The sequence below is a fragment of the Notothenia rossii genome (assembly GCF_949606895.1).
Source record: "Notothenia rossii genome assembly, chromosome: 1".
In the NCBI taxonomy this organism is placed as follows: Eukaryota; Metazoa; Chordata; class Actinopteri; order Perciformes; family Nototheniidae; genus Notothenia; species Notothenia rossii.
Window position 1 is genome coordinate 90,260,861 of NC_136912.1, and position 25,213 is coordinate 90,286,073.

General features: G+C 43.5%; 1 protein-coding gene across 4 annotated transcripts; it reads left to right on the forward strand.

The window, feature by feature from the left end:
• Window positions 1-153: 153 nt before the first annotated feature.
• shdb (Src homology 2 domain containing transforming protein D, b) lies at window positions 154-23,535 on the forward strand (the record flags this gene model as incomplete). 4 transcript variants are annotated; one of them, XM_079685879.1, is made up of 9 exons in its annotated part: window positions 154-290; window positions 3,297-3,401; window positions 3,990-4,368; window positions 6,398-6,548; window positions 9,182-9,403; window positions 16,698-16,775; window positions 17,822-17,996; window positions 19,645-19,764; window positions 22,509-23,535. In XM_079685879.1, the coding sequence occupies 9 exons, from the start codon at window positions 154-156 to the stop codon at window positions 22,693-22,695; spliced, it is 1,554 nt and encodes a 517-aa protein (XP_079542005.1). In that variant the 3' UTR covers window positions 22,696-23,535. The 4 variants fall into 4 exon arrangements, with proteins under 4 accessions (XP_079542005.1, XP_079542007.1, XP_079542008.1 ...); XM_079685880.1 differs by lacking the exon at window positions 154-290 and adding an exon at window positions 2,269-2,363; XM_079685881.1 differs by lacking the exon at window positions 16,698-16,775.
• Between the last annotated feature and the right edge of the window lie 1,678 nt (window positions 23,536-25,213).

Sequence of the window (25,213 nt, forward strand, 5' to 3'; positions counted from 1 at the left end):
GTTCGATTGGCGATGATGAATGGGTGAAGGACGTGGAGCATATTTTATGTTTTATTTGTTTAAAGTGCAGTGCTGTTATTTTGTGTTTAACAGGCTGCTGCTGTCCAATGTAAATTAGCATCCAGTCATGTAGCTAGCAACTTGTGTCAGTTCATGGAGCTCACTCTTCAACACCGAGGGGTTCTGGGAAAGTTGTTAGCCAATCACTGGAACGTTAAAGTGAATGTAACCAATGGCAACACTGGAGGAGCTGAATCCGGAAATAGATACTTTTGTACTGTAAGAGAGAGGTGAGTGAAAACAAATAATAAATAGTTAATTACGGGCTAATTTAAATGTTATTCGACTATTTTAAGGTTTAATACGCTTTCATAATTTATTAGTTAGATATTTTACTGAAGTCTGGTCGTTAAAGGCTCCTTTTTACCTCAATGTATCTACGCTCCTCAGTTTTAGGTTAGCCTAGCGTTACTAAATAATAATAATACATTTATTTATATAGTACTTTCATGCAAGATGCAGCCCAAAATGCTTTATATAGCAAGATGAGATACAAAATAATATAACAATGAGTACAAAATAAAGAGTGAGAAATACAATATAATAATAGAAATAATATAATTAATTAATTAATAATAATATTTAAAAAAACAAATTATAAAAGCAAAACAGAAAGAGTTAGAGATCACAAAATAATAAAACATGTGATACACTAGAATTACCCCAAATTAAAAAGATAGGGCTTTTATTTACTTTTTAAAATTCAAAAGGAGTTTGCTGTTCTAATACCTAATGTAGGCTATATTTAATTTGAACAAACTTTTAATTAAAATTAGTCTTCCTTCTGTTGTTGTAAACAAATATAATGGGTGCTTGCAATACACATGAACCACCAAATGAGGGCAGTACATGCACATCAGAGGAAACTAGAAATTAATACAGCACTACAAGCCTATCAAAAACCTATTTTCCAGCCCATAAATTCAACCGAGAGACTCATTAAAATCAAATGCATGACTTTGAAAGATACATGTGTTGATGTGTGTCAGGTTTTTCGTGAATCTGATGCCGTACATCATTTCTGTTTGCCTCTCATATTAATGAATGATGCTGTTCAGCTGCAAGAGAACTGAAAGCGTGAAGTTTGAGACAATGTCACATCCATATTTAGTCCTTTTTAATGAGGAAGTCTTATTAATTCTCTGAAATAATTATCTGCGCCTTGTTGCTTCTGTTTGATTCAATTAAATCTGTGCCTCCTATATGCAACAGTGCTTCTGCATGAAAAACAATGACTGTACACCTGTCTGTCTGCCTGTTTGTGATTATCCCTCACTGTGAGAGATCCTGATTTTCCATTTCTGTTTCCCTCTCCCCTGCGCTCTCCATGTGTCTTCCTCTTGCTGTCTGACAGCGCGCCTGTCTCTGTTTTTCCCTCTCTTGCACAGATTCAATGTAGCCTCTTCTGTTCTGGCTCACACCACAGCCTGGATGGGGACGCAAATTAAATGTCTGGGGGGGGGGGAGTTAGAGGTGGTGTTAAGACTAAGCGGATTGTGCTGATGAAAAACAGGAATGCAAAGCTGAGGGGAGGGAAGACAAAGAACATTGCTACATTGCTGGTACATTCAAAGATATGACGAGAGATAAAAATGCCAAAGAATGGCAGATAATAAAGGGCAGGGGGGAGGAAGAAAGATACAGGAACGATACTGAGTCCCTGAAGAGCCAAAAGATGCATTTCTGTAACATCTGAAGAAAAACTTGTGGGAAGAAGTTATTATCTTATGGGATCTTGTGTTCTGTTGTGCCAACAAGATCTGACTTGATCTCTGGATCTCATTCCCAGAAGATAAGACCTGTATCACAACGTATTGATCTTGTTCCCACAGGAATATAGGATCACACTTTGGGTCTTGTTCCCTCGAGGTAATGTTGTCTAACAATCTTGATCTGCTAACGCATAAAACACATATGTGTAGTGCATGGAGAAGAAGACATAAAACAGATATAGGAATCTGGGGGAGAACTTATTTTCCACTGTAACACTTTTGACAGGCCTTTGTGTCGGATGATGTCATGTAATCGATCCTGTCTTCACGTTTACAGCCTCACTGCTATAACTGATTTAAACTGGACTGCAGGGACCTTCAAGATGTTTGCAATCACACACCCTTCCCTCTGGCTCAGATTGGGACTTGTTCCTGATCCCCATGACCCTCCTTCAGGTCTGAAGCCGGTGCTTGATGATCACTGGAGCAGGCGGAGGAGGAAGATGGGATAATGTGGATGGTGATTGTGATGGGGGGGGGGGGCTTCTTCAGCTGGATGACCTCATCCAGTCTCCCCGCCCCTGGGAAAAAGTGAGCTCATGAGTGTCGTAAAGAAAGAGGCATTTACGGTCTTTTAACAGACTTAGATGGCCTTACTCACTGTAGCACACAATCCAATTTACCCGCCTGGACCTGGGATAATGGAACATCTGTGAAAGGATGAAACAAAAGCCATGAACACTCAACAAAATGCCTTATTTTTCTATCAGATTGGACAGGCCTCAGTGGTTTTGTCATCTTGTTTTTGGTGTCCTAGATAATGAGGGGATTTTCTTACATTCCCAAACCTTTTTAGAGGAAGCATATAACCGTTTTGTAAACTATACAATAGAGGATAAGGGCCACATGAGACTTTGTTTTTGGGGGGATGTGACCAAAAGTTTAAAAAAAAATCTCTGAATTCTGACTTTTTTTCTCAGAATCCTCACTCTTATCTCAACATCTCACATTAGTTTTCACATGTGTCCCCAATCCTCTTCCGTAGTTAACACTTCAGGGCTTTTGTAGACTTTCCTTGTTTTGGGAAAAAAGTGCAAAAATCATTACAAATCCCTTCAGTCAAGCTAAAACAAGAAAATACTCCAGTGATGTCACTCGATAAATAATTCAAATGCTTGGAGAACATTCGTGCGAGCTGCTTTCTTTCCTGCTCAGTTTTGTTCGTTGGTTTTCCCCATGCATTTGTAGTGAAAATGAAAGGAGACGCATCTCTTGTTGCAGTCGATGTGCAGATATTTCAATGAATGAACGGTCGGCTGACTGCTAAAGGGAATAGGAGGATATTCCTTTGGGAATGAAGCGCCTCCCCTTTAATCGCTCGGCTGAGTTTGTCTCGGAGCTGTAGTCGCTCTCTGCACTCGCACATTTGCCGTCAAGAACTCAGCACCTGATTTCAGAGCTCTTGTTTTTGTCAATGAAAGCTGCTGTTTTTCCCCTTTTCTTGTGTTTTTGTGGAATATAAAGCGCCTGGAGTGGAGGGTTTTATCGCTTCTTTGTGCCGTTTTATTATCACCGTCATGAAGAAACGTGGAATAAAGCGTTCAAAGTGGCTGAAGGACTGAAGGCTTGGTAAGTGAGTGCGCTCTACTACTCCCTGCGATTTAAATCCACTGTTTTGGTGACTGATTTGACTTTAAGTTTAGGAAAAAACATCTTATTTCCTGGACAAAGCTTCCCAAATAAGCCTGTTCCAAAAGTAAACATGTTAAGTTAATGTTGGTTAAAAATCCAAACATTTCAATCCATTTCAATTTATTTTAATTCCTCATAGTTTAGTATAGATATTCTCATACAGTCATTGTGTTCCCCCCCTTTTTCAATCAGCGTGTTAACGTTGGATTTTATTGCAGGGGTGTGAAATGTGATTGCATCCTTTGGGCAAAGTCCAGATGCCAGACGTTATTGCCCCCTGCATAAAATAAAAGGAGTGTGTAAAGCCCAGCTGTTGGTGTAGTTTAATGTCAAATGAAAGCATGTAAACGTGGGGGCTCGGTGATCAGGAGGAAGTTGTCCATAATTATTATACAAGGATCAGGACCTGTGGATTAATTTTGTTCTTGGTTGGATGTGTTTATCTCTCTTTTATTTTGTCCAATCCATAACTGCAACAGAAATGGGGTCAAGCGTTAACCTGCATGTCCCTGTTTGCCCCTGCAGCCTCCTGCTCTCACTCCTCCACGCACCAGCCCGTCTGGACGCTGCGATGGCCAAGTGGCTGAAAGACTACCTGAGCTTTGGCAGCAGGAAGGTTCCTCCACAGCCGCCCACACCAGACTACACAGAGAGCGAGATCCTCAAGGCGTACCGGCTCCAGAGGGACATGGACTTCGAGGATCCCTACGAGGACTCGGAAAGCAGATCCAGGGGTGAATCTGGGACTTCTGACCCCGCCACACCGGTGTACGGCTCTCCCATGAAGTCCTCCACCGTGGACGTGAAATCCCCCAAACACAGACTGATCAAAGTGGACTCTCAGGAGCTGGGCCGCACAAAGATCCTCCTCAGTGCCGTGTCTTTAGACGACCAGCAAGAGCCTGTAAGAGCCTCACTTTCTTTCTCAGCATGTGTTCGTACACTGAAAAAACTTGACTTTAATTAAATGTATCATGTCAATATAACTGTAAGAGGTTAGTTGAAAGCAATACTATTATGTTGAACCTTATATTTTCTACCTATACTTGATAGTATTGCTTTCAACTAACCGAATACAGTTATGTGAGATCTGTTGACATTAATTCAAGTCAACCTTTCAGTGTTTTCAATATAGATGTTTAAAGCAAAAAGCTGATCATAACACAAATGTATTCCTTATTTGGAATCGGAGAGAATTGGATGGATGAAGGGAATGCAAGAACGTCGTGGAGGATGAAAAACACTCTTCATCTAATCCCCTTTCCATCACCGTGACAGCCTATTGATTAGACTCCATAAGCAAGTGACTAGTAATGTGCGTCTGAAATATGCATTGTTTACATAAATCACATTACATCCCATGCGCCGCATAAATCCGCTCCCGTGGATGGAAGAAAGAATTATTGATGGCTGGAGCGGACCATTGAGTAGGAGAGGGTCACAGTCCCGGGAGTTTATGTCCTTCCATAAATAATAAATGGGGTTTAGTTTTTCAAGCTGAGAGAGACCCCCGCTTGAGCACATGTTAGTGGCCATATACAGTCACCACGTGGAGATATGCCAAGGGCCACAGGGGGGGTATAATTTATAGCTGTATGTGTCATCACTGCAGTGCTTTCCCTGCTGTGTACTGTGCATGTTGTGCTGTAGAGAGCATACACAGATACTGCACAGACAAAAAAAAAGCAAACAGATGTTGAGTCTGAGCAACTGGAGCGGAAGCAAAGGCTTCACAAGGAAATGGTCTTCACATCAATTCAGCTCACATATGCTGAGTAAGTTAAGGAGTATTTCAGGGATTTCATCGCTGCAGTTAAATCCATGACTCCGCTCATGGAAAATGCTACAAGTGCGTAAGTCCCGAAGTGGATTGGAGTAATAGTCTTAACTCAAGTCGATAGCTTCCCCCCTTCTACTCCCTTCTGCTCTCATTTATTTCCCAGGGTCTCTGGGAACATCCGCACTCTAATTAAAATTGCAGATTCCTGTGCATCGATAACCTGTTGTACAATCAACAGGGGATTAGAATGTCATTTTGTCAGGGCGTGCGCATGTTCAGCTGGAAATGTTGGGAAGTGAGCCTTGCAACAGTGACTCCCTTTGTCACAGAGTGAGACAGGGATGAATGTGTATGTGCTTGTGTACATGTATTTGTGTGTGTTTGTTTGTGAACATATGGCTGCCTTTGTTGCTGTCAGGGTGCCAGATGACCGCTGTTTTCCTCCTGTGCTTGCATGAAGGAACAAATGCTCCCAACCAGCCAACCAGATCTATCTATTACTCCCTGTGTTCTCTTCCCAAAGCCAAAAAATGCCTCATCTACAGACAGGACTGTTTCTGGCTGCATTAAATAAAGCGGAAATATAGCAACAAACATCAAATATTATCCCTTCTTTAAGTGTTTTAAGAGGGAACTGTGTTGTGCAGCGACTAGGTATACAGTTTGCTTGTGTGATTTTGCACCCTAAAGATGCAAATGAGTATCTTGATGATTCTCAAAAAGCGTTTCGTCTGTAACCAAACATATAGTTAAGGTGCCATTCAGCGAGGATGTGATTGCTTGTTTGGAGTGTTGCACTGCTCTCTCTTTGTTGGGTCTTGATGAGCTATTGTGTTCCTTTCTAGCATTTACATGTAATGCAGAGAGCAAACTCCTAATTATAAGAAAATATTCGGATTCCTACGACGCTTTTATTCAAGTGTGTCAATCAAAAGTGTGATTAACGATTCGCAGCTTTTACAGAATGCTGATATGAAATCGTCAAAGCCTATAATTACAATGTTGTGCCTGCAAGAAAGAACCTTTCAGATATTTCTGTTCATTTTATAACATAAAAAACACTGGAGACATTTTTCTCCAACAAGGACAAGTTAATGATCTGTAACCAAACCCATTTACCCTCATCACTAAGAGTGTGTGTTTTGTCCTTCAGGTGGTGCCGTCTGCTCCGCTGGCAAGAGACACGGATTACTCGGACCCGTTCGATGTTCACATGAGCCACAGGTCAGAGCCGGACCTCAGAACCGTTCCCTGCGAGAACAACGGCTACATGGAGCCGTACGAGGCTCAGAGGGTCATCACAGGTCAGTGGATTCCTCAGTCACTATCTTATCAGTCTTATAATGATTCAGTGAGTTCTTGTTTTTTCATACAGGAAAAAGCTTATTTGGCAAATATACAGACAGGAGGAAGAAGAAGGTGAGGCTTTAACTTTCCTCAGCTGAAGCTCTGAGTGGCTCATAAAATCTGCTCGGTAATACTAAAAAGAACATATGTAAGGAGGGGAAAAGAAACAATGCCAGGTAGACAAACAATTTAATTCCGTTTCCTTTACTGCTTCCCCTAGTTTTATCTCTGATAGTTAGCTCCATAATTGCATTAATAATACGAGATTAAGTTCTTACCTCCCAGTCTGTTGTTATATTGCATTTCAGGTGCACAAACTCATAACAAAATATGGATCTGTGGCACATGTAATAATATCAACATTGATCTGATAATCTGTATTTGATGACCGGTCAGATCTTTATCTCTCCACCTTTTTCTTTATATTCAATTATTTCTGCCTTAACAGAATAATGCATTCTTATTTCCACATGTTCTTATTTCTAAAAAACAACTTGTATTTAGTGCAGTATTGCTCTTTAAATCTATGTTATTGACTCCACTTGTGAATGCACAGTTCTTCTCTGCTGTGTTAACCTGTCCACTCCACTGCGTTTGTCTATCGTTGGCTTCCCGTCAGACACGTCTCTCCGGTCTCTCCCTTGTGATTGTCTCCCACATCCTCTAGCTCACATCTATCGGTTTCCATTTGTCTCTCAGCCTATAACATCTCTGTCTGCCCCTTTCCCCCCCCCCCCCCGCAAGCTCCCTGCTCTGTCCCAGTCATTTAGTGTAAAAGCCCCCCCCCCCCCTCCTCTTTCTCCATCTCTCTTCATCTGGAGGGCTCTCCGCCGCCCCGAGGGGAGTCTGGCTCTCTCTATAATCGTTCCCATTTCCTAAAATCTATGTCCTGTCCTCTCTCAGTTGGCCCTTTCGTTGTCTTTTTGCCGGTCAAATGAAGGGCTTGAAGTGAACGGAGTCCCGATTGAGAAACCTTGAGGAAAATCTTTTTTCTCGCTGCAGCTGGAGAGATAAGATGGTTGCGTTGATGGCAGAGCGTTTTTTTGGAAAAGCATTGTCACCGCTCTTTCATTGACTTTGAATTGGGCCTGTCAATCAAGAGCTGGCTGCTTTTGTCTGTCGGTCTTGCAGTCTGTTGGTGCTTATTAAAAAGCAGCAGAGCAGCAGAGACAGATGTGAGATTGGAATAGTAACAATCTCTCACAGAGACTGTCCTGAAAAGACACCTGTGTGCGTTCTCGACTTTATTTTGAACGAGTTTCCGTGCTAATAGATAGTTAAAAGATTATAAAAGACCTGTCTGCAGCTCTGACACACATCTGTACGCCTAAACACTTCCCGTCGCCATCACCTCCATCTTCAATCTATATCAACTCTCTGTCAAATTGCTTTTTTCTTTCCCCCCCCCCTGCCTGTGTTTTCATCCATTATGTTTCCTATGAAATTCAAATTGTATTTCCTCCAAGCCTTTTTTTATCTCTTCGCCTTCATCTTCTCCATCTCCGGGCTGTCGTGACACCACGGGATCCCAGAGCAGGTAGAGCAGCGTTCAGCCCGCTGTGCTTCTGTCTCAATGACTTGACATCAAACGCCGAACATACCCCTCCCCCCCCCCCCCCCCCACCAGCACCTCACCCCCCTTGTTTCCTCACTGCTTCCTTTTCCTCTTCCTTTCTCCACAACCTCCTCCTCCTCTCTCCATTTCCCCCCTCCACTCTCTTCTTCATAACCTCGAGGCCCCTTCCCCAGGGCCTCCACTTGGTCGCCATGGTGACTACAGGGCCGACCCAATAGCGCTGTCTTGTCGTGTGAAGGTTAAAGTTTTTCCCCGCCTTTCACCAGGGAACCTTTCCATTGAGTTCCTTTTTCTCACGAGAGTGCTCCCCCTTTGCTGCTGGCTGTGTGCACAAAAGATGCCGACTCCTTCATTTCCCCCATTTTTTCCCTTCTTCTGTACCACCTGTTTTTTTTTGTTTTTTTTAAAGGCTTCACTTTTGAGGTCAACATATCAAAGCGCCATCGCTGATTGCCGCAGCCGCCGCAGCTTAGAGGCTCCTATTGATGCATTTAGAAATCAGATTTCGTCCTCTTGCCTGCATCGATAATCTCAAAGCCTTTTATCTCATGGCCATATTTTGACTCCACACCACAAGTGCTGAGAAACGTTTCTGGCAGGGAACCCACTGAGAAACTGATGAAAATGTTAACGAGGGAATACGAACGCTGTTGGTAGCCGGGCGAGATTGCTGCTGGGATTCAGGAGGAGGGGTGGTAGGGGGGGGGGTTGTTGTCTAACGTGTTGCAACTCATCATCCAGCCCAAGGCCTTGTTAAGCCTTCTTATATGAATTTCTGAGCCCCCCGGCAAACTGTGCAAACATAATTTGTCTCTCTTCTCTAATTCTAGTCATGTCAGAGCTCAACAGGCTTCTTGTTTTACTCTGTAGAATATCAATCTTGTGTTTAGGAGAATCGCTACTGGCAAATATTATTTCCCAGTGTTGCCGGTTTACACCTGTTACACATCCACAAAGATTGAAATGTGCTTGTGTGTAGTCATGAATCTGTGTCATCTTGTGTATTCATATTAGAGCTGCAGCGAGGTCCAGGAGGAGGGCGGTCGCGGGGCGAGGTTCAGCTCTATGACACCCCCTATGAGGATGAGAGGGGCCGGCGCCTGGGTCTGTTGTACGGAGACGCTCAGGAGGAGGGCAGGGAGAGCAGCCGGCTGCCGCAAGACGACGAGAGGCCGGCTGACGAGTACGACCAACCCTGGGAGTGGAAGAAGGATCACATCTCCAAAGCTTTTGCAGGTAACTGGAAGAATTAAGAGAACATATCCTGACAGAAAAATCAGGGTGGAGCACAGTCTGGGAAAGACCATCCCATATCTATCTATTTGCTTTACAGTAGATAGCTCTCCTTCAATTATCTCTTCCTACATCTGAGTGGAGACATTCTCTATGACCTTCGCTGTCACTGGTCTTTGTTTGTGTTTTGAACTGGAAAACATGGCCTCTGTTCTGGGAAGATTCTAATGTATTCAGGGAATCGCTTTGTGAATACATTTAAAACAGGTTTGGACCAGGGAGCTTCTAAATCATGCTTCATTGTATATTAAAATATATTCAGAGCATCCCAGTATAGAAGCTTTTAGCAAACATGAAGGCTTTCACATGGAAAATCCGTATTCAGGAAAAGTATTGTTTACTGAAACCCAGTTGGATAAGGTATCTCAAAGATATTCCCTTTTTTCTATTAGTGAAAATGGTTGAGACTAGGTTTAAAAAAAAATGGCTGTTTTTAAAGGTCAAAGCCTCCCAGGAGCACACAGAGATCCCTGCTGCTGTTGCTACATAGTGAAATACTCATCTAACTGTCCTGACCTTTAATGCAGTGTCTGCCCCCATCACTACATCTCCATAGGCTTGTTTTTCAGGAAATGGAGAGGGCTGTGAGCTTCACTGTCTAAGCTCAAATGACACAAATCTTTAACTACATTCAAACCATTTCTGGTGACTTTTAATTTCTCGCTCGCTTACATTCGATAATGTATAAGATTGAAAGAGATGTCTTGTGTGTGTATATGCATGAGAGAGATACAGTAGACGTCAGGAAACAGAAAGCAAGGTTCATTTTCTTTCATTATCGTGACATTACGGGCTGTATTTCTACAATAATTGGTGCAGAACAAGATTATATTTTTCAGAGTTGCACTGACAGTGCATGTCACATCCTATCTCATTATATTCCATCTATTGAATATAATTGGAGGCTTAGAGTGCAGTGGAAGTAAGAGAGACGGAGCAGTGAGGAGAAACAGAACTGGACTGATGGGTCACTTAGGAGTGGATCAGTGTAAGGCATGCAAGTCCAAGTCGGCCTAATTGAGCTGCATCTCCAAGTCACCAAGGTCAAGGTGATGGGATAATAAATCAACCTCGCCTCGAATGCACTCCCCTCCGTTCCCCCTCTCCTCCCCTTTGTGTGCACCCCCCCTCTCGCCTCAGTTAATTACACGCCTGCATGTGCATGACTGATCCAGTGCTAATAAGAGAGTCATGGTCAGCACACCATTGTCTGAACACACACACACACACACACACACACACACACACACACACACACACACACACACACACACACACACTCGGAGACATTCACACCGTGTTCACATTAGAGGAGCAACAAGGGGACACCGTAACTTATTTGAGAGCGGAGATGATTTCAAAAGGAGGTGCAAGACAGTTCATTTAAAAGCCAATACCACCTCTCACCTACTTAGAACTCATCCCTCTTTGTGCCACATACAGTACGGGCTCCTGCAGAGCGCGGTGGAGGAAAACGCTCCAGTCGTCTGACCCCTTGTTTTTTCCATTTGGAGTCAGCACTCTGAGCTGGCGTGCTGTCAGTCCGAGCAGACCAGAGCACTGAAGTGTAAACACACAAACAGTATTTTCCATTCTCACATTTAATCCATATTCCCAGATCCACTCAGTGTTGCTAGCCACGGCCCACATGTGAGGGAGGAGAGAGATGGAAAGATTGAAAGAGATGTGGGAGAGAAAGAGAAAATGCATAGGCTGTGGATGGAGAGAAATGGATAGGGACGTCCAAGGTTAGGTTATGGTATGTTTGGAGGCATCTCAATGGATGTTAGTGGAGGCCCTGGGCTCCATAGGGGAGGGGCGTCGAGAAGAATTAATGGTCAGGGGCTTTGGCGAGGTGAGATGCAGGGAGAGGAGGGGGAGTCAGGGCCATTGTGGCAGGGTGCAATCCGTCATCAGCCAACACAGGCACACTCTCTCACACATGTACACAGCCGCAGAGACAGGGCTGTCCCCACTCCCCGTGGATGTGACACAGCCACTCAGATAACCCGCTGCAGGGGGCATCGCAATCTGCCAGCAGCCCCTCATCATCGCCTTCACACAGGCGCATGCACACACACACACACATGTGGATTCTCAACTCCAGCTCTGATTATCAGGGCCCTCTAATTCAAGGGTGAGAAGAGGTTGTGTGCTTATTGGCACAAATGGGTGAGGGAGGGGATTGCTGGTGTGTAGCATCCATGCACTTCTGAATCAAATCTCTAATTAGGATTTCACAGCTTATCCACGCTTAAAAGTAATCGCCTGGGTAAATATAGCATTCGGCCGCTTTTATTCAAATCATATCAGAAATAAGCTCGCCTCCAAAGCATTTCATGTATTTTCCCTTGGACATGGAGTCCACTAACCCCAGCTGTGTGAGGGTGACTCTAGCGGTGCCTGAGGGCTCGGACGTGACAGGCCTCTCTCAGCCAACTCTCAGGGTTTTAATTGCAGCGTTAGAAAGCTGTCACCATTCACAAACGTCCAGCTCGTATTACCGGAGTCATTCATTCTTGGAAGTCAATAGACAGTCCAGCAATGAAAGATTGTCCCTGCAACCATTCAGCGCCAATTAGTGAGCTAATGAAAGGCACAATCTCATTCTCTCTCTGAAGCCCGCACATAATGAGCAGATGAATGGGTGTTTCAGGTATTTCGTGTTTGTACGTTTTATAGACCGTTAGAGGAGCTCTGAGCCGGTTGATGAAGATGATTGTCGGCCTGAAGTGGAGAAGTGTACGGATGATTAGAGAGCCTCAATCTGGATGAGGAAGTTGAATGAATAACATTTCCACCCCCAGAAATGACTATTATGGCGCCATTGAGAAAAGCACTTATCCTCCACTTGTTCCAGTGCAGCTGCTCATTAGGAAACAGAAAGATAAGCGCCGTGCAGAGAAGCTCCCGAGTGTGAATGTGTGCGTCATAACAATAAGACCAGGGTTAAAAAAATGCTTTCTTTGTCTGTTCAGATAAACCCTTTGCAGCACAAGTGGGTATCCTTGTTATCCTATAGTTTATTTTCCTTATCTGTTGCAATTTGTGTGATAAACACAAAATAAATGCCTGTTTGTTTGCTGTACTGTGCATACAGTATAGATTGAGCTTTTAGCCACAGTGATGTCAGTGTTGCCAGACTGAAACATCTCAACAATTACTGGATGGATTGTCAAACCGATATTCATGGTGCTCAGAGGATGAACCCTTCCGACATTCGTTACCCCTAACTTGTCGTACCCCTAAGTAGCGCAACAAAGAGGTTGACATTTTACATTCGATGGGCATGACATTTGGAACAGATATTCATGTTCCCCAGAGCATTTGAATGTCATAGTTGTTGTGATCCTAACACGCTATGATCAAGTGAAAGTTTGACTCTGTTCAAAGGTTTGGTTTGTGACCAAATGGCCTCAAAACTAACCGTTCTCTCAGTCTACGTTTGTAGGGCTAATGTTACAATGCTAGCAGGTTAAAGCTAGATGCAGAGCATGATAAACTGTTAATCTAACTACCAACCATCAGCATGTTATTAATGTCATTGTGAGTTGTTACATGCTGATGTCAGCACCGCTGTGCCTTTGCAGCGTCACATAACTGCTAGCATGGCTGTTTGATTAAGGCTTGTTTACCAACCAGATGTTTAAAAACTGGGGAATTGAGTTACATTTTGTAGGAACAAAGAAACATTCAGGAAGAAAGACAGTTTTTCATAGAGGGCCATGAAAGTCATACAGAGCAGTATTAGAAGACCAAATCCATTCTTTGGTAAAATAGGACTGTAGGCTGTAGGCTGGATGCTAAAGGGTGCTTTAAAGTGTTAATGCATACAGAGGCAAAAGCTGAGGTTAGCAAAGCTTGCAAAGACACCGTGACGGATGATCCCTCATTGCATGTGTTCTGTCTGGATACTTGTGCTCTTACAAGGTTTCCTGGCTAGGCTCCATGTGTGTAAGCCCCCATAGGACAGTAAAATGTATTTCTGTATGTCTGCAGACAAAGGTGAGCAAAATAAATATAAAATGAGATTTCCATTTCTGGTGTTATGCTGCTCTCTGTTGCTCTAAGCAGGCCCTGGGGGCTTCTGCCCAGCCTCTTCATCAATTTACTGGCTCAGTGAAAGGTCTCTTGTTGCTCCCTCTTTCCCTCTTTGTCTCATTTCCTCTCACTTGCCTCTTTCCTTCTCCCCATCACTTTGTTTCTGTCTCCTTCAGCGTGAACCTTAACTGACGTTAATGAAAAGGCATGTCCTTCGCAATTCCCTCTTCCCGAGAAATATGAGAGACGAGTGGAGAGGTGGTGGAAGTGGAGTAGGGCACGAGAGGTGAGGAGATGATCGAGGGAATAAAGAAAGAGAGATAATGCCCTTTGAGGAACTTAGGTGAAAGAGAGGCAATGAGAAAAAGAGGGATTTATAGCTCAGAGAAAGCAGTGAGAGCTTCAGGAAGCGCAGGAATGGATAAATGAATATCTAGAAAAAATGTATTTCAATCACACATCTGTGGATCCAAGCTATGAAAGGAGAACTTGTATGCGTGTGTGTTTCCTTCTTGTTCGCTGGCAGACGGTGTTAATTGTCTGTCCTTATGTCGGCCATTTCGCCCAGCAGAAGGTCTTTGTGGGCAGAAAAAAGATGGGATGCCAGCGCTGTTAAAACAACAGATGTCTTCATTAATGGACTTGATGAAGCTGCTCTATTGTCTTTGTCTACTCACAGACACAGAAAACAGCTGGTGTGCTCGAAATGTCAGTTATCCGTCATTCAAGGTGAAAGGTCTGCTCCCCCCCCCCCCCCCCTCCCTCCCTCTCAGATACATTTCTGGTAATTGTTAGCAGGTAGTTGAGGCACATGTGGGATTTTGAGAGACCACAATTGACTGAATTGCTGTCGCCTGTTGGATCAGCTGGCTTTCAAAGGGAGGCAGAAGTGATGGAAAACACACGTCTTTGTTTTAGCACGCGATGAACACAGTGTAGAGGATTTGAACACAAATCATCACTATGGGCTGTGAGCGCAGATGAGAGCGCGCCTTTGTTCGTAAACCACCATTAGTGTGTCTCTTGTGTTGCTGAACAAAGCAGAGCACTTTTAACCCTCTATGGAAGAGAGAGATCCACAGGTTGCCCCATTAGAAGTGAATGGGGGCCAGATGTTTGTGTGTGTGTGTGTGTGTGTGTGTGTGTGTGTGTGTGTGTGTGTGTGTGTGTGTGTGTGTGTGTGTGTGTGTGTGTGTGTGTGTGTGTGTGTGTGTGTGTGTGTGTGTGTGTGTGTGTGTGTGTGTGTGTGTGTGTGTGTGTGTGTGTGTGTGTGTGTGTGTGTGTGTGTGTGTGTGTGTGTGTGTGTGTGTGTGTGTGTGTGTGTGTGTGTGTGTGTGTGTGTGTGTGTGTGTTTTCAGCCTTTTGTTATCAGATTGAGGTGCTCAGGCAAGCTTTATGTGTGTGTGTGTGTGTTTGTTTGTTTGCATGTTCATCCTTTTGCCACTCTTAAAACGGACTCTTAGGTACCTTAAGTGTTTAAACATGGACCCAAAAAGCTCTCATGTTTTTAATTATTTGAATTCTCTATTTAGTTTAGTTTATTTATTTCATTTTACTTTGTGGTTTTTTTCTCTTCTTAGTTGAGATGCACTAAGGTTTGGATCCTGGACTTTAGGACGCTCTCATCTACTGGTTCTCTTTTCACTCGTGGTTTAGCTGGAGGTTAAATGCTGGGATGAAGGATGCTTTGAAAAGATAACCATTTATACCCTGTGCCAAAAGGCCGGGGTTTAAGAGCGTGCGTAGATGAGTGATCTGTCTATTCCATTTACTGTGAGTTGACCAAGATAATAAAAAATGGATGCCAGAAAAACAAGAAAATGCTTTAACGGCCATGTCCAAAGCCAAAATCAACAATGTGGATAAGACAGTGGAAACAATTCATCATCACCACTTTCAATTTAAGTGAGGAAAAACACATTTTAGGATTCCAGAGCAGTGGACATTAGTGGTTAAGAGACCACAGCCAATGAAAAATCAAAAAAGCAAGAAGAAGAATCTTTTCCCGTCCTTCTGTGAAACACCACCACCTGAGCCTATCTCTCTCTTTGATGGCTGAGCACATTTCTGATCCGTTATAAATTGTCTTGGCTTTCTCCATTCCCTCTTGTTACTCTTCACTTGCTTTTGTGTGCCTCTCATGTACACCCTTCTCTCTTTTGCCTCTCTCTCAGTTCTACTCGAGAATTACAGGTGTGAAATGTGATGTGGTGGTGGTGAGGGGGATAGGCTGCAGAGTGTGGCAGCGGAGGTGTTTCTGAGTGTCAGCGCTGTGTGTGTGTGTGTGTGTGTTCCTGCATGTCCTCCCATTCAGGGGTGCCAGGCCACACTTTCATCCTGGCTTTAGCGGAGGTGCGGCCCACTCCAGATGGGGCCATTGTGCTGCGCCATGCATCAATAATTCACAGAGAGCCAGAGAAAGTGGCGGAGTGTGTCTGCCTGCTCAATAATTAACCAGGGAGGGAGAGAGGCATGTATGTACAGCCTGGGTCCCTCTCAAACACCCATTCAAATGGCCCTTTGATGTCGGAGGCCTTGAGGGTCTTTGGATTTGCCGGCTCATTAAGATGTCACCCCTCTTTCCCTTTTATTTGTTTTGTAATCCGCTTGCGCCGTGAGCAGGAGCTGAACGTACGGTGTGAAACTGGCATAATGTGTGTGTGTGTGTGTGTAAGGCTGCAGTAATGACTGTTAAAGTAGATGCTTGCCTGCTATGGTAGATAATGAGCTATTTTCAGTTTCTGTGCACCTTCTGTGCTCTCCGAGTAGGTAGGACGGTCTTCTGCCCACATGCTCCTCACCTCCTCTGTCACACCGCACTGTGGGATGCACAGCTTCTCCAAGTGGATTCGTTCAAGTGACTATAAATAATGCAGCCTCTGACTTCCCCTGTCCTCTCTTATCACTCATGATACATTACTGCAAATATAGAATCTGAGAGTATATTACTTCTCTTTATGGCAGGAGGTAGCGTTAATAACATCTCACGACCCAACATCTGCCATTCCCTCGCACACTCTCAACCCCCTTCCACATCTCACTTCTCTCTCCGGCTCACATTCAGATCGTGCAGCTGATTTCTTCCTCCCTTCTCTCCCACATCTTCCTTTAGTTCACTTTGATGTAGCCCATCTGCTGTTTTCTCACTCTGACGCTTTGTCTCTCGCCATCTCCCCTCTCCCATCTCCTCTATTAGAAATGAGGGATTTGTCCGAGTTGCCCTGGCCCGCGCCGGTGGGTCATCTGGAGGAGGAGCCCACCGCCAGAGAGCAAGGTGACCTCCCACCCTGAAAACAACCCTCCCCCCGTCCCTGCCTCGCCTTATCTCCACACATACAGTCACCCTGACCTCCATGACCCATGCTGTTGTTCTACATCTGCTCTACCTCCACCCTAACCCCCCCTGCAGGCACATCTGCACCACCTGCCTGTTGCTTTTTTGGGGTTTAAAGTGCTTTTCTTACCACATTCCCCTCCAGCATCATCCACGCATGAAAAGCTTTGTGTAAATTAAGAAGCCTGCTGTGTTCATTTCAAGGTTTTTCGAAGCGCTGTGCTACAATTATTGTTTAATTACAAGTTCTGTAGATGGAATTTTGTCAAGGTTCTCCACAGAAGGGGTAAATAAAACAGTCTGTTTCCATAATTTGCTCCAGAATCAAATCAAAGTTTATTTATACAGCCCAATATCACAAAACACTTTTGTCTCAGTGGGCTTTACAGACCACGAAGGACAGTGCTACAACATAAACACAATTACAAGGAAATAATAAAAAGGCAAGATAGAATGTAAAATACAAATTAAAATGTAAAACAAAAAGACAATTAAAAAAAAAAAGGACAGTAGGAAAAACTTTGGGTAATCCTAAACCAGCTTTTAAAACAAAGTCTTCAGCACACTCTTAAAAGTTTGGACACGGTCTGCCTCCCCTAATGAAAACAGGAAGTTGGTTCCAAAGAAAGAGAGCTTAGTAGCTCTGGCTCTTGATCTGAAGAGAATAGAATAGAATCAGTATTGTCATCATAAAGTTATCTGCAGTGTAAACTTTTGGAAGAAAGAGCAGAGCAGAGCCGAGCAGGGAACACACCAACTTCCTGTCTCTATCTGCCCTGTGTGACTCATAAAAATGTTGATAATGGTTATTGTGATGATAGTTTTGCAAACCGGGATCTCCTGTCTTTAGTCTGACCCCTCTCCCTCCGGCATGCCTGGTTTTGAAATAGCCGGATGTCTGATGTTTACCCAACTCTGGCTGTGAGGTTTAATCCCTTTAGATCACAGCACTGTGTAAACGCTCTGACTCACTTTTCTGCCCACAGTGCAGTTTGACGGCGCAGATTGGGACCGCTCCTCGTCGCCCACGGATCGGCTTCGTCCTCCGGGCCCCAGGTCCAGCCCGCTGGCAGGAGGGGGGATGAAGTTTCGGTCGCCCCAGGAATGCCTCACCCTGGTGGGGGAGAGAGTGGACGCCACGCTGCCTCTGGAGAAGCAGGTGTATGTATGCAGTCTTCTGTTAAACCCACAGGAACTACATTATAATACTTCAGTCGCCCTGTGTCGGAGTATAGACAACACTCCGGTTGTTAGGAGGCTTACATGCTTGGGACTTCTGATAGCTAATGATTAAGGGTCTTCATTTAATTACATTGGATATAACACAGGATAAAGGAGTTGTCTTAAAGTAGTGGTTGTAGTACTGGCCATAGCTCACATCAGCTGTACCCACAATGCACTGCAATATTGAAAAGTTACAACTAAATGACAGTAGGGAATTAGATGTTTACGTTGCAGAAATATAGGATTAAATCATGCCTTTTATGTCTGAGATTTGATGCTTACATGAATGAAACAAATCTAAATTATGCAATTAGTTGCGCATGTAAATGTAATTAGCATCAATTATTATCTCTGAGCTGAACATGTAAATGTCTCTGCAGGGGCTCTCATGCATTTATCATTCATTGTTATAACCGTGATTTAAAACATTTGAGGAAGCACACGTTTGTACATCCGACAAACAAATCCTAAACTCCATTACATTGCACCCCTTTGATCTATTAAGGGCGTGGACATATTAACACGCAGCGGGTATGTGTTTCGCCTAAGCAGCACTCATCAGAGCTCACAGAAGTGCGAAAAGGTTAGAATGAGAACTAATTAAGTCAGACCATTAAAAACACACATTTACCCTAGTCTTGTAATTTCAGACATCATTGGTGTGATTTATTTGTTGTTTCTGTGCACATAAAGGGCCATTTTACTAATGAATTCCAATCACATGACACCCCTTAAGCACACATGCACACACACATGACACACACTGTTGAATTAACAAACACTAACTTGCGCACACATTCGCTTCAGGGTGATAGTTGATTATTACGCCCCATTACTCACTGATTATCTCTTCAAGGCTTTGAGCTCCGTGTTTCCTTCAGTTCGGCTTCAAACAGAGAAAGAGTATCACTGTGGACCTGTAGCATTCAGTCAGTGTGTTGTCCTTTCTAGATTTGTATATTGTTTTTGGAATCCTGTATTAGCCACACAGGGGTCATTGTGCTATGGAGGGCAACATTACTGGATTGATTTAAATGAAATCAATTAAAAACATACTCTCTTGATGCTCTGATCTTTCCTTGAGCACCAATGAAAGGTCAACATTTGTAGTTTTGAGGGAAATATCTCAACCAGTATGGACAAGATTGCCTTGACATCTGCTAATGACATTTCTACATTAGTTACACTGTTTTTTTTTACTGCTGTTTAGCAAATGTTAGCATGCTTACAATATTCCTCCTTAACCTTTGCATGTGAGCATCATTTTGTCATTGTGGGCATGTTAGCGTACTATTGTGAGCATTTAGCTCAAAGCACCACTAGACCATGTGCTGGAAAGACGAACTCTTCCACAGTGTTGCTGGTGTTTCTGAGAATTTTGCCCTGAAAACAGAGAATTTGTGTTCTTTTTTTTTTTTTTACGTTAAATATGAATCTTTGGAAACATTCATCTCACTTATAATTACTTCCTGTATCATCATTGTAAACATGATGATTGGCAGTTCATTTTGAGATATATTGCTATAATTATCAGGTTGTGGAATCAAATTAATTAAATGTGTGTGTGTGTGTTTTGTCTCATCAGGTGGTACCACGGTGCACTGTCTCGCTCGGAGGCAGAGTCGCTGCTAACGCTGTGTAAAGAGTGTAGCTACCTGGTGAGGAACAGTGAGAATAACCGCTCTGAGTATTCCCTCTCCCTACGGTAAGACACACACACACACACACACACACACACACACACACACACACACACACACACACACACACACACACACACACCTATAAACCACCTCCAGTATTGTTCTCCGACAAACAGCATTACTATTTAATTGCACACTGCTAATGTTTCTTCTGTGCGACTAACAAGTGTGTGTGCTGTGTGTGAAGCCAGCTTAGCTTCCGATCTCATATCGCAGTCTCCACACCGCTCCATCTGTCTCACTCTCCTCTGTCTACCTCCCTCCAACATCAGCCCCCCTCAGGATCCCTGCCGCACTGATTCCCCTCCCGATACTAATTTCCAGAGCACAATAGTGCTTATCTGGTCAAATCTCTCCCTTGTAATTACTACCACGATCCATCGTCGTGGCCGTGCACCGCGCTCCTATCACCCCTCTCTCCTCAACCCATCCTTGGCCCTTCTCGGTGGCCGGCCTCCCTGGCCCCAGTGGACCCTCTTAAGTGGTAATCAGGCAGGTAGAGCACACTTCAGTGCACACATCATCCTCACCGTAATCACTAATGAATATGAATTACCTTCTGTGGGCCACACAAGAAGCCAATCCGGGAGAGAAAGGGAGGGGGGTGAGGCACGGAGTGTCACTGTGTTGTGCTGACATATAAACAAGCTCATGCATTACTCATTTACGTGACTAAAGTGGGTTCGACACACACACACACACACAGACACACACACACAGACACACACACACAGACACACACACACACACACACACACACACACACACACACACATGCAAGTTTGCTCAAGCAACAAGGTCACAACTGGCACTAGTTCCCCAGCCGGTGCATTTGTGTTTTTGGAAGCAGATTAATGTCTTATGAAAATGTAAAATATTTTATTTTGCTTGGTTCAAATGTGCTGCTGTCCTTCATTGAAGTAGACTTAACAAAAACAAAGAACAATGTGAAAGCAGCGTAGATATTTAACCAGCTTAAAGGGACATTTTGGTTTCAGACAGCCTTTGTGTTCTTCTTAGTCTTGGCCATCATTCTAATCAGTTATAAATACATTTAGTTGCTGAGATCCTAGAACACAATGCTAAGAAGAAGTCAAGAAACAAGCAGTCTGATGATCTAACAGCTTTTAAGCAAAGCTTCTGATCAGTTTAAGGTATTTGCAAGAGAAGACGAAAGGTCAAATATTACCCAAACTCATGAACATGCATCACAGTTAAGAGGCTTTGATCTGCTTTCCCCTTCCTGACTTTTCACAGTTTTCTTGTGCTATGGCAGATTTTAACAGCATTTTTGGTGCAATTACTTATTTTCTTGCATGTATAATAGTCTGCATGTTTTAAATGTACCTATCACACTCTTTCACCTTGTCCATTTAATATTTTTGTAGTCAATACATGCCAATGAACTACAATACCCTCGAGTAAAATTGTGTTTCAGATGTTTCATGCATCAGGGTCACTTGTATTCTGTTGGTTTTGTATGTCAAAGATTATGACTGAAACATGTGTGTGTAATCAACAAGTGTGTCATTGTAATTTGAACACCTTGCAAAGCCTTTTTTTTACCAGGTGAAAGGTGGACACTTTAATCCCTCACCTCTAAACACAATGGTTCAGATAAAGGTGTAATCGTTTTGTTTATCAGATATCAGCAATTGTTTTGGCGATACAGTCAAAACAACAGAAATATGGCCCATGTTATAATCAATAGCAATTTTCTTTCTTGTCTTCAGTGGGTTAATGATCATTTCCCATCATGTAGGTTAGTCTTTATCTAGGTGTTGTGACTGGTCTTCTGGTGTTGTAATGTCTGTGTCCTTCAGTAAGGACAGCTTGTGTAAAAACAACCAATATTGTTCAATAATGCAGCATTCGTGGACTTTTGTCATTGGGTTGCTCCTTGGACAAAGTCAACAGCATCTAAGATAACAGAGCCATGTGGACAGTGGGAGGAATGAGGAAGGCTGTTTTATTGGAGACAAGATTACCTCCAAATTGAGTCAGCATTGAAACAGACAGATATAAACCAACATAAATATATTTATGGAAGAGCATCGACTCAGGTTCTAATGTACCATAAGATACAAAGTGTCCCACGAACCAAACGGGACTATATGAGCGCTGACGTGATGAAGACTAACTCTGGAGGCCAGTGGGATGAAGATAAACTGCCTGTTGTTCAGCTGGTTGTAGTCTCATAGGGGTTTCTGGCTTTCACTGCTCTTCAAAATGTAATTCGTTTTACTAGAACAATGACAATTACGATGACCGATTTCAGCCCTTGACTTTCCCTCTGCTTCTATAATTAGACATACATCATGACTGGCTGGCTGCCTCTTAAAGGGGAAGTCCCGTCATGGCTGCCTGGGATTTAAAGGGGAGGAACCAGCATGGTTTTCTTGGCTAAGCCACTTTCACAGTCCAGCGTTTTTTCTTTCACTCCCAATGGCTTTGTCTTTCCTTTCAAGTGCTGTTACACCACCCGCTCATCCATCATAAAGCCCTGTCCTTCCTAATTTGTGACATGGTGTTAAATCTCGGTTATATTCCAGTCCTCAAAGAGCAGGAACGAGAAGGGAACATAAATCCTGGTTGTCATTTCCACTGTGTCAGCTGCGTGAGGTTTTATGTGACCCACATGTAATATCCTCTCCCACACCCCTCTCTCACTTTCATATTGAATCTCTCCCACACTTCTTTTGTCTCCTCCCGTTCTCAAACCATTATTTCTGCTTTCTCCCCACAGGAGCTGCCAGGGTTTCATGCACATGAAGTTCACCCGGTATAAAGACGGCAAGTACGTGCTGGGACAGAACAGCCCTCACTTTGACACCATCCCAGAAGTCATCCACTTCTACACCACGCACAAACTCCCCATCCGAGGTGCCGAGCATCTGTCCCTGCTGTTCCCCGTGCTCGTGCAGACGCTCTGACGCTCCGCCTGGACGCCATTGTGATCGGACACGTACACCTTGAATGTTTGACTGGATCGTCCCAAGCTAGTTGGAGTTTTCGATGATTCAACACACTGGGGGCAAATGCCCTCACCCACCACTGCTGTTGTACCCGTGCCAAGTGTCTCTAACATCCGGAGGAGATCGATTCACATGAAATGCAAAACCTGAACTTTAGGCCACCTTTGCTGTAACCCCTCTCTCTCTCATCTCTCACTGAACTGAGGGGGCTGGCTGCTGGACATGTGAAATCCTCCCTTTCTTTCTTACATTTCTTACATAGCTGACTGAAATGCAGAGGAAGTAAACAGAGCTGGGAGAAAGTCTGTATTTTCTGGATGTACCGATGGCCCAGTTTACAGGAGACCTGCAGGAGAGTTGGATTTAATTACTGCTGTTCAACAAAAAAACACCTCATTGACACTGGGAAAAGATATTGCTGTTGTTAGGTGAAAACCTCACTAATCGTATTTTGCAGATTTTTCATGTTTATATGGATCATCACATTGTATAAGATAACCCTCTTCATACAAACACTGTTGTTAAATGTTGGACAATTCATAAAACAACTGCTATTTTCAATTATATAAGGTTTTTTACTAACAGCAGTTATATTTCAGATGCTTTCTACACAAAGACACAAACTTCTGTTCTTCACTGTCCTGCTGCTGTATGTTGAGAATTAGCTTTTCTCCATGTTACTTGTGAGCAACAGAGGAGCTGTGTTGTATCGGTACTTGTGTTGACCTTGTTGACCTGTATCTCTTGTTGGTTGCTTGCTAGGTTTGTTAAAGAAAAAAAAAAAAGATTTCAATGCTGTCTTTTTCTTTTCATTGACTTGAGGCTCCGTAGCTAAGCTGTAGGCTAAGTCTGAAGCTAAGAGATGAAATCCTCTCAAAACAAACCCTAAAACTTTGAGACTGCCGCGTTCTCACACTTCCTACATATTCAAGCTCAGATGTTCTCGTCTCTCCAAGTCAATACATGCTGCTTGGTGAGATGTATTTGAGTTGCGTGCCATCTGGAATGGGATCCCAAGTCTGCTGCCTGGTTGCAGCATCGTGTGGCAAAAACAGTTTTTAGAAGAGAGCCAATTCAAACACATTTATGACAATTGGAACTGAGAGATAGACAATTATTCAAATCATCCGTTCTTTTTACAGAGTTGACTGGGTTTTATTAACTATTATTTTGTTGCCATGTTCTGTCGCACATAAAAAAGGACAGGATGTTTAATGTACCCACTGTGCTGAAGCATCTCATTTGTTCTAAATGTTGATTCTACATTTAGATCTTTATGTAGATCACTACTTCCCACCCTGAGGGCCGGGACCCTCCCAAAGGGGTTTAGTGATGAGTCGTGGGAGGAAATAATGAAAAACTAAACTCGACTGCTTCCCACAAATATTTAAATGTACAGACTAGCGTTTCTTGTTTTATTGTGAAAACTGTATATTTTTTCTTCTTTTTGCCTCTAAAAATGAACCAAAAACTATTTAAAATAGCTAAATCCTTTTTCTCTCTTTCAAATAAGAACAAAAATAATTCAGATTTAGAGTCGAAGTGATGACATGTTATACAATGGACTCATTAGACTCTCACAGAAAGAAGAAAAGAGGCACAAAGGACTTGGCAGGAAGATTGCGTGCTCCACACAAAAAATGCACACATTTGCTTTCCCTCATCCACTGACAGCAGTGCTGGGAGAGAGAGAGAGAGAGAGAGGGTGAGGACTGGGGGTGAGGTGTGGCTGGGGAGGGTGAGGCAGCCCCTCATTATTTGGGCTGCGCCTCAGTGAAAAGCACTGGGATTGCTTTCATTACTGAGCCAAATGAAATAGCAGAGGCTGATTACCCGCGTGACGGAGAGAGGAGACGAGCCGGATCACTCTATTGGGGTGAAGGAGGGAGATGAGGGGGGGAGGAGGGAGAGGAGGAGGGAGACGGCAAACAAGTGTGTGTGTATGTGTGTGTGTGTGTGTGTGTGTGTGTGTGTGGGTGTTTATGAGTGTAAGAGAGAGAGACGGTGACATGGAGGGGGGGCTGCTATAGTCCCATTTTTCAAACAAGGCTCCCTGGGGAGGGATATGAATACTAACGACAGTAGCAGAGCAGCATGTTCAAATCAAACAAATATCACACTCTTATTTCTCTGGGTTTTGTATACCTCTAACCTTCTCTCTGTTTATTTTTTTCAGTATTTAAGCTTTTTTTTTATTAGCTAATTCTTTATAAGAAAAAGCTCTAATTTCATGAGTGCATTTTTGTAGGTTGGAACCAATGGCACTGTCCTCGCAGCATTTTTTAACAATTCTGGTGTGTGTAAATTGTAAAATGAGTGTGTGTGTGTATTTGCAGCTGTCACATCAGAAAGATGTGGGTAATGTCAGATCTGGGGGGTGTCGGCGATTACACGGTGAAGGCAGCTGTTAATCCATCAGACAGGCTCGGAGGAATGAACACCTGTGATCACCGCAGAGCCAGAGAACATTTTAGGA